This window comes from Branchiostoma belcheri, unplaced genomic scaffold, assembly GCF_001625305.1.
Source record: "Branchiostoma belcheri isolate BF01 breed outbred unplaced genomic scaffold, Haploidv18h27 scaffold60, whole genome shotgun sequence".
Classification (NCBI taxonomy): domain Eukaryota; kingdom Metazoa; phylum Chordata; class Leptocardii; order Amphioxiformes; family Branchiostomatidae; genus Branchiostoma; species Branchiostoma belcheri.
In genome coordinates, this window is record NW_017804243.1 from 678,222 (window position 1) to 691,010 (window position 12,789).

The 12,789-nt window shown below is 39.4% G+C and overlaps 1 protein-coding gene across 3 annotated transcripts in view; it reads left to right on the forward strand.

The window, feature by feature from the left end:
• Positions 1 to 12,789, forward strand: part of LOC109482807 (polyribonucleotide nucleotidyltransferase 1, mitochondrial-like) — a 22,168-nt gene that overhangs the window by 7,975 nt on the left and 1,404 nt on the right. Inside the window, exons 10-26 of one of the 3 annotated variants that reach the window (XM_019785648.1) lie at positions 74 to 125; positions 536 to 593; positions 790 to 886; positions 1,391 to 1,493; positions 1,971 to 2,041; positions 2,436 to 2,472; positions 2,683 to 2,749; positions 2,923 to 3,012; positions 3,255 to 3,308; positions 3,675 to 3,784; positions 3,972 to 4,043; positions 4,560 to 4,707; positions 5,075 to 5,158; positions 5,893 to 5,999; positions 6,263 to 6,318; positions 6,741 to 6,819; positions 7,881 to 8,658. In XM_019785648.1, the coding sequence (XP_019641207.1) occupies positions 74 to 125; positions 536 to 593; positions 790 to 886; positions 1,391 to 1,493; positions 1,971 to 2,041; positions 2,436 to 2,472; positions 2,683 to 2,749; positions 2,923 to 3,012; positions 3,255 to 3,308; positions 3,675 to 3,784; positions 3,972 to 4,043; positions 4,560 to 4,707; positions 5,075 to 5,158; positions 5,893 to 5,999; positions 6,263 to 6,318; positions 6,741 to 6,819; positions 7,881 to 8,237 (1,642 nt within the window). In that variant the 3' untranslated portion in view covers positions 8,238 to 8,658. Of the gene's footprint in view, positions 1 to 73; positions 126 to 535; positions 594 to 789; positions 887 to 1,390; positions 1,494 to 1,970; positions 2,042 to 2,435; positions 2,473 to 2,682; positions 2,750 to 2,922; positions 3,013 to 3,254; positions 3,309 to 3,674; positions 3,785 to 3,971; positions 4,044 to 4,559; positions 4,708 to 5,074; positions 5,159 to 5,892; positions 6,000 to 6,262; positions 6,319 to 6,740; positions 6,820 to 7,880; positions 8,659 to 12,789 lie in introns of those variants that run through there. The other 2 variants (XM_019785647.1, XM_019785649.1) reach the window with 2 other exon arrangements.

A 12,789-nucleotide genomic window follows, 5' to 3' on the forward strand; every position in this document is an offset into this window, starting at 1 on the left:
TTTTGTGTTGCTTACAATTCAAAGTTAATGTATCTTTAAGGTGTCATTGATAATCAAAACTTTCCCTTCTCAGACTTGCTACAGAAAGACTTCAAGTTGTTTTTACAGATCCTTCACATCATAAGGTAAAGTAACGCTTGCTCTTTTCCATATTTACAACAGTGTCATACTAGTATAATGTTACACTTTTCTGTAGTCTGATACAGATATATTCTGTATTGTAAATGTATCAAATATACATCTATATCTTGAAATATTTCGAGCTTTGTTTTCGCAATTTTCACAGTGCCTCTGCACCCATAAATCGTTACACCACAAAGATGTGTTGGGCTATTATTGTTTTCACCACAAACTTTAAGCACTGCAAGTGAGGACAGAGTTGGAGGGGCTGGTCACCATATATTATGATTTGGTTGAGTAGTAAGAATAAATAGAGCAGTAGGTTGTTGGGCAGGAATTGTTACTGTAATTCTAAAGTAATTGTTGTCTGTATATAGGATTTAGGATTGAGAAAACTTGTGTTGTATTCCTGCAGTTTTCTCGTGACAATGCTGTACAAGAAATCCGGGCTGAGGTGGAGGAAAAATTAAAGGGTAGGCAAGCCGTGTAATATGATGACTTAACCAACCAAAATGATAAAATCTCTCTTGTTGTTTGTAATAGAAAACTTTTGTTTCCAATCAACATATAATTGGCGACTATCAGTAACAAAAATGCTGAATTGTGACAAACATTTTTTTACTACATCCTTCAACACATTTGCTAACTGTGTTGTTGTACATTTTGCAGAGTTGTTTCCCGAGGCTGAACCCTTCATGATCAATGAAGCCATCAGTGTGGTCACAAAACAGGTCTTCAGGAACCTCATTCTGGACACGTATCAAAGGTGTGTTTTTCAGTACTAGTGTGCAAAATACTAGGTTGCCCAGTTGTGCTGCAAAAACCACATTTTGTTTGGTGCAGCCTATTTCTAAATCCAGGTAGCCTAGATGCCCCTTAATCTTCCATTGGGACCTGTTTATTGAGAAGTTCCTATAGTTTGGAACAAACTACATGTAAAGCAAATCATCTGTGTCAGACATGTAAAACTGCACATTGTTACATGTATTAAGGAAGAACAACTTTGACCATAAAGATAGCAAAACTCTTTATGGAAGATGTATAACTGCACATCACGTAAGGGGGAACAACTCTTTTTACCTATAAGCAAAAGTCTTTGTCAGAAATGCATAACTGCACATTGCATTCTAACAAGGTTATTCCAAAGGTATAAGAGTTTTGAATTGGGTGATAGAGACAGTGGCCTAGAGACAATGCATGAACATACTGCCTCTATGAAAGGCTATGGGACTTTGTAATTTGTACTTATCTTTTCATGTTCTCTGCCCAGATGTGACGGGCGTGATATGACCTCCCTGAGGGACATCTCCTGTGATGTGGACCTGTACAAACCCTTACACGGGTCAGCACTGTTCCAGAGGGGACAGACACAGGTATGTCAGAGGTCTAAACCTGCATACTGTTACGGGATATCCCGCAAAATCCCGAATCCTGATGATGCTTATCCCGCGATCCGTACTGTACATCGGCAGAACATATTATTTTATATATCTATACCGTGCCTGAGCAAAACCATGGTTTCTGTTAAATATTTGGTTGATGTTGCATCAGAATTTTGTCTGTTTCTATCTTTTTTGACACAACATTCAAGAACATTGTATCACATCCTGGTTCATGACTTTAAAATGACCAATCAAAGTATCATTTGAATGAGAAAAGAGCTGCTATCTCGAAGCCATGAGGGGGCTCATAAGTTACATGTACATACTATTAGTTACATTTGAATAAACCATATTTGAACTATTGTTGGTAATGAGTGGTATCGTATGGTAAGTAAGTATTACTACATAGTACTACATAATTCCATCCCATCCCTTAAAAGTCATGATCATGTCCTGTCTTGTTTGCAGGTTTTGTCCACAGTGACATTTGACTCCAAGGAATCTTCACTGAAAATGGATCCTATCACTGAGATTCTTGGGTAAGTTTTCATACCACCTAGCAAGTGCAGTTTATTACAGGCAAATTTGCAGCTGTATAAGGGATGAAAACCCAACATGTTTTTTTGCAATGTTTCAGGGGCAGAGAATTTTTTTTTTACATTTCTCATTCTTCTGTGCATATAGCACATATTTCACCACAGCAGGCATCTATAGTTGTTCTAGATACATGTACAAAAATAATGTACATGCTAACTGTTTACAACTATTGTGAATTAGGAAATATCTAGTAAATGGACAAGTCTGCAAACACAATTCTCATAAGATATACATGTACATGTACATGTGTATGTGTACCAAATCTAACAGCAGACTGCCCTGCATCTTATTACTGTTCATTTTTTTACAAATGTTAACTATAAATCTTTGTTTCAGTGGTTTGAAAAAGAAGGACTTCATGCTTCATTATGTGGTAAGTATAGTTTACTAAGTGCTTGGAAATTCAAAAGTACATGTAGCATGACATACAATGTATAATACAACCACAAGAACGATAATTATTTTTTAAAACAAAAAGTGATGAAAATTTGAAATCCTCAATTTCTTGTTGATGTTTGTATTCATCACTTGGTCAAATGAATGTGCAGTTATGTAAATTTTAACCTTTCTCTTGTTTTCTCAGTTTCCCCCCTACGCTACTAATGAGACAGGCCGGGTGTCCTCCAACTCAAGAAGAGAATTGGGGCATGGTGGGTAATACACTGTATCATCAAATCAGTAACACTTTTGTGCAGTTCCGTCAGACAATCTATATTTGATTCCACAGTCCTTTACAATATTTCCATTACCTTTGTGTTGAAGAACTACATGTATATGTCACTAGTATGAAGCTAACAGTTCTTTCCATGTGTATCATGTACAGGTGCTTTAGCAGAGAATGCCCTAAAGCCAGTTGTTCCCTCAGACTTCCCCTTCACTATAAGACTGACTGCAGAGGTTCTGGAGTCCAATGGTGGGTGTGCACAGTTGTACTATATCACTGGCTAATCGACTTTTATGGCTACATACAACTTTCATTCTCTCAGCATATGGAAATTTTGTGTTGGTAGACTCTGAAATTTGTTACAGTGTTGGTCTGAGTTATTTTAATTTATTAGTCTGCTTGTTAAATTCATAACTTTAATTCTTTAACATCTGGTACACAAGATGTATGGACATGAATTTCAAGCTGTTTGTTTTTGTGTGTTTTTACAGGTTCTTCCTCTATGGCCTCAGCTTGTTCAGGCAGCCTGGCACTTATGGATGCTGGTGAGTCCTATCCTTATTAGTTTGAATTATCTTGTAGATTGATGCCTGCTACATGTACATGTATCTTAGAAAGTCTCTGCTTGTTAATAAAAAGATATATCTGAATAGGACACACTATGTGTTAAGCCTCTAAGTCAATTTTTTTTGTTTCCTAGTATTGCTAGGTCATGTTTGCCATATGCAGTGTCCAAACTATGGAGTGTACACATACATGTCCACTGAATTGTAGGTTGTTGTCATGTTGGTGGCAGGTGTACTGTATATATACATTAATTTTGTATAACATCATTATGTCTGTTTCAGGGGTGCCCATCTCTGTTCCTGTAGCAGATGTAAATATAACATGAAGTTACTGATCTGTTTCAGGGGTGCCCATCTCTGCTCCTGTAGCAGGTGTAGCCATAGGTCTGGTAACCAGGACTGACCCTGACAACCCCACAGACATCCAGGACTACAAACTACTCACAGACATACTGGTATTGTAAAAAAATTCAATCATCATTCATTATCTTCGTTTATCAACACCCACAGTTAATCATAATTATAATAAGTTGTCCAATTAGTACTTCTAAAATTCAGATAATGTGGATTCAATGGAAAAGCAATGTTGTGCCTTGATAGAAAATTCTAAGATACTTACTATTAGGTGCTTTTGTTTCTCAGGGTATAGAAGACTACATGGGAGATATGGACTTCAAGATGGCAGGAACCAAGAAAGGAGTAACAGCTCTGCAGGTGAGAGATGTTCTAACTGTATCACTGCACGTGAGCATCATACTTTTCTCTTTGTGGGGAGTGGGGTAGGCAAGCTTTATGTCTCATACAATATTGTACATCTATATTAGAATGATTTGGTAAAAGGTAAAGGTAGTCCTGCAGCCTTTTTCAGGTCATAGGGGCAGTGTGTTGTTAATCCACTGTCTAGGGTACGGTATTGGAAGGCAGAGCCCATCCTCCTAATTTTACGTGCCCAAGTTAGGTAGTACCCATTTTACACCTGGATGGATTGAGGGAGGAAAGTTGTGTAAAGAGTCTAAATTCCCAAACACTCAACATCTTGCAGGAATAATAGGAATCAAAACAGTGACATCAAACTAGGTACATGTTCTGCATTTGCACCTGAGTTAAGTGAGGAAATAGGTGTAAAGTGCCTTTCTAAAGGGTGCAACAATTCAGGGATTCGAACCCAGAACCTTCAGTTTCTGAGTCAACACATACAACCCTAACCACAAGACCACCTTGTCCCTGTAGGCTGACATCAAGTTACCAGGCCTGCCGCTGAAGATTATAATGGAGGCCACCCAGCAGGCCACCATGGCCAAGTCTGACATCATTAACATCATGAACAGGACGCTGGCCAAACCCAGGAACACTAGGAAGGAGTACGGACCGGTATCTGGTGAGCTAGTTGTTTACTGCTGTTTGTTATTGCATTATGGAGTCTTTGTTTACTCATGAAAAACTTCAATTGACTTGCTGGCTGCTTTTCATTGAAGTCATGAGGGAAGAAGTCAGTGTCAGACAAAATATAACAACATATAGTATACATGTATATATACATAATTGGAATCCTAGCCAGTACTAAATCCATAAAGTTCAATGTCATGTACTCTGTACAGAGTCTTTTTGGAGCATACAAGTATATCTTCTTGTGACATACAACAATTTGTCAGAACACTGTAGTCAAGGACTTTTACATTTGAAAACTTTTAAGATGTTTTGATGCGCATGCAGATGAAATGCAAGGACGTTATATCTTCTTGCAGAAAAGCTGAAAGTGCCCATGGCCAAGAGAGCCCAGTTTGTGGGTCCTGGAGGGTACAACATCAGGAACATCACAGCAGAGACAGGTGAAGCTTGCTCACAACTTCTTTTCATGTACATTTTGGGTTTCAAATACATGTACATGCACTTTGGACAATGATTGTTCAAGTTACAATAAAGAAAGTATGGCATTTATTGCTATATAACGATTTAAAAACATACTACAAGACTACCAGTAATCCTAACACTATGTACATGTAGTATGGGATGAGAATGTGCTTTTACTGTCAACAATCAAAATATGATTGTGTATGTCTTGATAATTATGCATTAACACACCTAAGATACAGCTTGCTAAATTGCGTGTTAGTGGTACAAAATTGTATTTTTTTTTGTCTACCGATTGTAGGTTGCAGGTGGGCATTTTGAGCCCTGACATCCTGAAATTTTTGTGTTGATTAACTAGATGAAACTAGAAAAGTAACATTTACAAAGCAAATACATGACGTTTACCTTACACAAACACATCAACACCAGTCAGGGTGTCTGCTACATACAGCACCAGTCACCATGGTGACAGCCATCTGGTCCAGGTCATTCACCTTATTTGTTTGGAATGGAATAAAAAGAAACCAAGTACATGATTGTGTAAAAACAAAATATTTGCCTTCTGCAAAGGTAAACATAAAAATGTAACTGACATGTTAGAGCTCCAGTTTTTATTGCAACAGTATGGTCTTGTATGAAGTGGAGAAGCATGGTGCCATTTTTCTCTGTTTCCAATATTTTTGGTTCTTATTGTTTTGTTCCCGTACACCAGGAGTGAGCATCACACAGGTGGACGAGGAAACGTTCTCGGTGTTTGCGCCAAACACTGCCGCCATGAACGAGGCACGGGAACAGATCGACGAACTGCTGAAGGACAAGGTCAGGACTATTTCATACTGGTTCTGAATACTGTTAAACTGTACTTCGTCTGTGTTGGTATTAATCATAGTACAATGCTGAACTTTACGATACCCAAGGTTCAAATTTTCAGTGGTTGTTGAAAACTTGATGTTATTGTACACTTGAGTAATATTATGGAATAAAGTTCAGAAGCATACTACATGATTGTATATCCTTTGTAGTTTGCCCTGTATGGTGAAGGCCAAGAATGATTGTTGAAATTTACTCTTCCTTTTTACCAGAGAGAACCACAGCTGGACTTTGGTGCCATTTACACAGCTACCATCACAGAGATCAGGTAAAGCTATCTAATTATATTCAAATAAAAGCTCATCCATTTTGGTAGAATTCATAGTAATTGTTGTAGAGTTCATGCTTTGTTTTCCGTCAAACCCGTCAACTTTCGTCAGATGTGTGATGCACTCACTGACTCTCTGGAAGTCGGAAGCGTGATGACGTCAGGAGTGAATCAAAAGCGGCGGGAATCTCCCACCGTAGCAGTTCATAGTGGGTTGATGGGCCCTGATGTAAACTCCTTCACACCCCTCACAAAGTAGTCCTGTTCCGTATCTAAAATGCATGCCCTGTCAAGTGTGACTGTGGCAACTTTTCTTCATATACTTGTGTGTACAATGTACGTATGTGACATACAGGTGTGAACATGTACAGTACATATACTTGAGATTGGTGTAGCCTGATGATACTGCTCCATTCCTGCAGGGAGAGTGGTGTGATGGTGAAACTGTTCCCCACCATGCAGCCCACACTGTTACACAACTCACAACTGGACCACAGAAGGGTGCGTATCCTGATAGAAGTTGGTTCATACTGTTTCAACTGCACATGAGTAGCATGTTGCACTGTGGCACAAACATTAAACATGTCTTGACAATATTGGTGGTTCAAAATTTATCCAACTGAATAAATTAATTGCTTGAGCAACAATTTCTTCTGACTGTAAAGAACTGTCTCATACAGTCTCTTGCAAACCTGATGAAATTATTCACAGAGATACAAACAGTTGTCATAATTTCTCCATCCTTTCATCATTTAGAAGATCACCAAAAGACTACGTTTCTAATAAGATCACAAAACCCACTCATTATGTAGAAAGTGGGAAAATTTATTATCCACTGCCTTCAAAGAAGAAGTTAAACCTCATAATATAGCCTAAGTCTAGTAGAAGTAGTAGAAGTATTTATATTCTAATGTAGCTTATAAAAGCTTTTCCAGACAGTAGTTTACTGTCAGTTTCCTGTTATTGTATTGTACACACTGGTAGAGCCAAAAATGTCTATAAATTGTTAAACGGACAATAGACATGATTTAGACATTGCTGAACAAAGGCCAGTCGGGAGAACATTAAGTAGACATAGTTAATGAGAAACGACATCAAAATAACCCAAGGTGGACATTTTATATCCATAGTCTCTTCACACATCAGGTAGGGACACCCCTAGGAGAGAGTCCTTTGTTTAGCACAATGAGCATTAGCATCTGTCTATTAATTAATGGTGTCCTCCCCTATAAATTGTCTTGGCTTTGTGCAGTGCTTTTCATATGCATGTCAGTTTTCACACTTTTTTTCTAAAGACATTCTGACAGACACCTCAAGAACAATGGAAAACACAACAAGCAAGTCCTCCCCAAAAAGACCCTATAAAGCCCCTGTTCAGACATTCTTAGAAATGTTTGAAAAATGTCCAGAATTTTTGAGAATGTCCAAAAAGGGTCTATTGTCCGTTTAACATTTTATAGACATTTTCGGCTCTACCAGTGACAATCTTTGACTATGAAGCAATTAGCCTTCGAGCATGATTTTGCAAATAAAGATAAAACATTTTGTTCCCACGTCCTCAGGTAAGCCATCCGTCTGCTCTTGGTTTTGACGTCGGACAAGAAATGTCAGTCAAGTACTTTGGGCGGGACCCGGCCACCGGGATGATGAGACTGTCGCGGAAGGTCCTGGTTGCGCCCGCGTCGTCCGTGGTCAAGAACTTGAACCTGACCCGAACTCCCGCCTCGCCCTGGGTCACACGGACATCCGGAGAACAGAAGGAAGAAGAGAATGAGGAGGTAGAGGAGGAGGAGAGTACTAGTGAGGATGGACAGAATGAGAGAGAGAAAGAGGAAGGACATGGGAACGAGGTGAAGGAAGGTTCGGACACACCGGAGAACACAAGTTCCAGCCAGTCAACAACACATGCAACAACGTGACCATTTTTTTTGGCAATGCCTCAGGGGTAGATCTTTTATATATTGTCACTGCTGTGCAGGAACATAGTCCAATTTGTCACAAATTAGCGATTCTGTTGTCATCAAGGCTTGACGCAGCTTGAGATGACATGTACATGGTGAAAGATAAAATTTCAAGTTGACTCAGAAATTTAAAAGGCATAATGATTATGATGTATCTTTTTAACTGCTTGTATGAGTAGAAACAAAGATATTATACATGTATAGCATCCGTTTATTCAAAGCATAAGCACAAAGCTGTATTTGTGTTTTCTTTTTTTCATTCCATATTAGCTTCTGTCTTCAGGATATCAGCAAATTACTTTTATCTGCCTCTTTCGGTACATTTGTCTCATACATGTACATGTACATTGATAATGCAAACTATCACCATTAAGTCCTGGTTTACCAGATTAGACAGAGATTAAAATTGTATCAAAGACTGACCATTGTGTCCTTGTGGTCTTCTGTAATTGTCCGTAGTTAAGAAATTAACTTACCTACATAAAAAAAACTATGTAAAGTTGCATACCATAGATTTTGCCTCCAACTAAATATGTAGAAGATATATACATTTGTAAATGAACAACCCTAAAGGAAGGACTTTTTGAAACAAAGGACATTTGTGCAGAAAAATTGCAAACCTCTGGAAAATTATGTTCACATAATGTTCACAGCCACTTTTGACAATTTCAGACATGTACAGCATATATGTACACTCTTTAAATTTATTAAGATAAGACTGGCATTGGGTGAATAATATGATCATCTGATATAATCCGTGATTGAATTGAAATGAGGATGTTATTTTCATAAAGAATTAGAAAATGTACATTTTCATTCATCAGAAAGGTTAACATCATTTGGTGAAGGCCGTGGAACTCTTGTGGTTTAATACTGTTATTGGGTGAACCGGCTACTCTCTCCTTGCAGCCAAGGGCTGAATTGTGAGGTGGGCTGAATCGCAAAAGTCTGGCTGCTCCAGTGCAGCACTAACCCCAAATTGTGTCAAATCTTTGCCAAAAAAGGGAAAAAGCAGATGTCTAATTTCAGATGCTTTCAAGGATCATCCCGTCATGTTACATGTACAAATTTTCGCTCCTACTTTTCATAGGATCCATGACACCTTGTATCTGCTTGAACATTGCCTACCCACACCATTCTGTATCTGCTTGAAGATTTAATACCTGTCCACGCCATCCTATATCTGCTTGAAGATATAGCATATCCAAGCCACCCGGTATCTGCTTGAAGATTACCTACGCACGCCACTCTGTATCTGCTTGGACCAGCAAATTTCAAGCATTAAATTTGGCCCCAAAATTAAGATGTTGAAACCATTTAAGTTTTTTTTTTAATCGAAATGGCAGGAGAAGAAGAAACCTGAGGGAAAACGATATAATTATCATAACTTTCAGGCCTCCATGTGTGGTGATTGTCTATTGGCCTGTTGTTAATCTAATTATACTTGATTATCGAATTCAAATTATACTCGTGATGAACAGGTGGCAGCTGGCACCTGTGTGTGAAACACGCCGTCCAACATGGCGAGTGAGCAGCATGGAAGGGAAGAACGAGCGGGTAAAAATTCCGCCCAGGAAGACGCGCCACGCCCGTTTTGTTGGTAAGCTGTACTTTACATTGTCTCAGATACCCTGTGGACTATTGTAGATGTACCTCCTTTGAAATAAAATGAAGCAAAAGCATAGAATTTCGAAGGAAAGTGTCGGCAATGCTTCCAGATTTCAACGCTGCAGTGAGTCGAGCAGCCGCTGGGAGCGCTACTGTGTGGTCCAATGATAGTCTCTGCCGAACTCTTCTTTGATTATAAACTTGCTTGATATCAATTGCTGTAATATTAATTATAATGAGGCGTTCCTGTAATTTGCATCGTAAATAACATGCACACAGAGACACGAGGCCATCGCCTATTAGTGAACAACACCCTGTTGCTTGAACATTGCCTACCCACACCATCCTGTATCTGCTTGAAGATTTAATACCTGTCCGTGCCACCCCGTATCTGCTTGAAAATGGCATATCCAAGCCACCCGGTATCTGCTTGAAGATTACCTATCCACGCCATAATATCTGCTTGGACCAACGAATTTCAAGTAATTTGGCCCCCAATATTAAAATCTTCTGCCTGAGGAAAAACGACATAATTATCACAATTTTCAGGCCTTCATGTGTGGTGATTGTCTATTGGCCTGTTGTTGATCTAATGTTGACTTGATTACCGAATTCAAATTTTACTCGTGATGAACAGGTGGCCGCTGGCACCTGTGCGTGAAACACGCCGTTCCAACATGGCGAGTGTGCACGCATGGAAGGGAAGAAGAACGGATAGCTGAAAATTCCGCACAGGAAGACGAGCCACGTCCGTTTTGTTGGTAAGCTGTACTTTAAATTGTCTTAGATACCCTAGGGACTAATGTAGATGTACCTCCTTGAAGTAAAATGAAGCAAAAGCATAGAATTTCGAAGGAAAGTGTCGGCAACTGCTTCCAGATTTCAACGCTGCAGTAAGTCGAGCCGCCGTTATAGGAGCGCTACTGTGTGGTCAAAAACTCAAATGCTAGTCTATGCCGAACTCTTATTTCTTTTAAAGTCTGATGACTTGTTTGGTATCAATTGCTGTAATCTTAATTATATTTATAAAGAGGTATTCCTGTATTTTGCATCGTAAATAGCATACACAGAGAGACGCGAGGCCATAACAACACATCAGTCTTGAGAGGTGTACTTTGTAAATAAACCGCTACGGGGCGCTTTCAGACCGTGCGCACACGTGGCCTCTGACCGGAGCTGAACAGCATTGCAAGTTGCTTGAGGCTTGATTTCGGAAACGAGGTTTGTTGTTGTCCTGTGTGTTTTGATCAAATACTATCCGTTTCAATGGAAAACAAACGTGTTCCGAGGCCAAGAGCGGGCAAGAGGGACTGGATAGTGTTAATAGTGTTAGCGTGGTTTTCCAAGGGGCGTTTGATTCTTGGAAGGAGGGGAGAAGTTCCATAAATGAGGGTCTGCATGCCCTTTTTCGTTAACCGTTATGGGCTATTTTAATTCACCGTTAATCGTTGCCGGCCCGCTCTAATTCAACGTTAAGCGTTGTCAGTATATTCATCGTGAAGCGTTATGGGTCGTTTTAATTCAACGTAAAACGTTATTTGTCATCCTAAATTCAGCGTTAAGCGTTAATGAATAATTCTTCGTTACGCCTAATTTTGCCTTTCAAAGTGCAGGAAAATGCGTCATTGAAGGTTTAAAAATACAAAATTTCCCGGGGGAGAATGCCCCCGGACCCCTTACATTGCTCGCGCCTTTGGCGCTCGACTCGCGCTTCTGCGCTTGGTCTCTTCGGCTCTAGCCAGTTTTCCCTTTAATTTCCGGAAGTTTGCGGAGAGTTACAGAATTTTTTTTAACGAATCCGTCAACCTTGACAGGCAAATTAACAAAAAACTTGAGTAAAATATGAAAACATCAGAAGGGCGGACAAACACTCTCAACACCATGATTTGCCTCTCAAAATGCGGGAAATTGCGTTTTTGAAAATTTCCCGGGGGAGCATTCCCCCGGACCCCCCCTAGATTACGAGCGCCTCCAGCGCCCCCCTCTCAAAATCTATCGGTAAAACTGGGCAGACTGAAAAAATGCAAGCTGGCCGACGTTGACTCGGAGTCTCGGACTCACTCGGGGACCAGGGCAGGTGGGAAACACAGGGAACACATATCTTTAATGCATGCTTCATTACATGTAAGGTATACGTAATTTTGTCTGTGATCACCTTTTCTCACAAAGCGAGATACCAAATCCAGTGCAGCTCGAAACAAGAATTCCGAGATTTCATACCTCCATGAAATTTGGGCTTGATATGTAAATGTACATTTCCTCTTTAATTATGCAAATTACCTCCGCATTAACATGATATATGCATCGTGATGAATGTTAACTTTTGATTAACTTACAGATGTCCCAAGTATGACATGTCCATTATTCACCATTAAGAAATCATAGAATTCTTGAATAAATTATGCAAATTACGTCATAATTTGCATAATTAGTATCTGTTGATGTTCTGCCTGCCATAGGTTACATACATTACATGTATGAAAGTAGTATAATGTAACACACTGTAATCATAGAATTTCCTCATTAATTATGCAAATAAAGTCCTCATTTGCATAATTTGCATTTAATCATGTACAACTCTCTCTCAGCTACCTACACATCAAATATCATGAAAATACGTTGTCCCTATATGGACTTATTGGCTTTTAAAGGTTTCGCCAGAAAGTCCCCTGCAGTTCCAGAACAAGCTGCTAGGGGGACCAAACTTACGCCACTTATTGCTGACAGGATAAGCTATCTATCACCAAAAAGTCAAGACCATAGCTTGTTCAGGACAAAAGATACAAAAACCGGAAGTTCTGCTGCAGTACCAAGGTCATCCACCAGGAGGCCCATATTTGACCTTGACCTTTGTCTTTCCAAGACTTACCAGCACACCAAATATCATCGCAATCCATAAAAG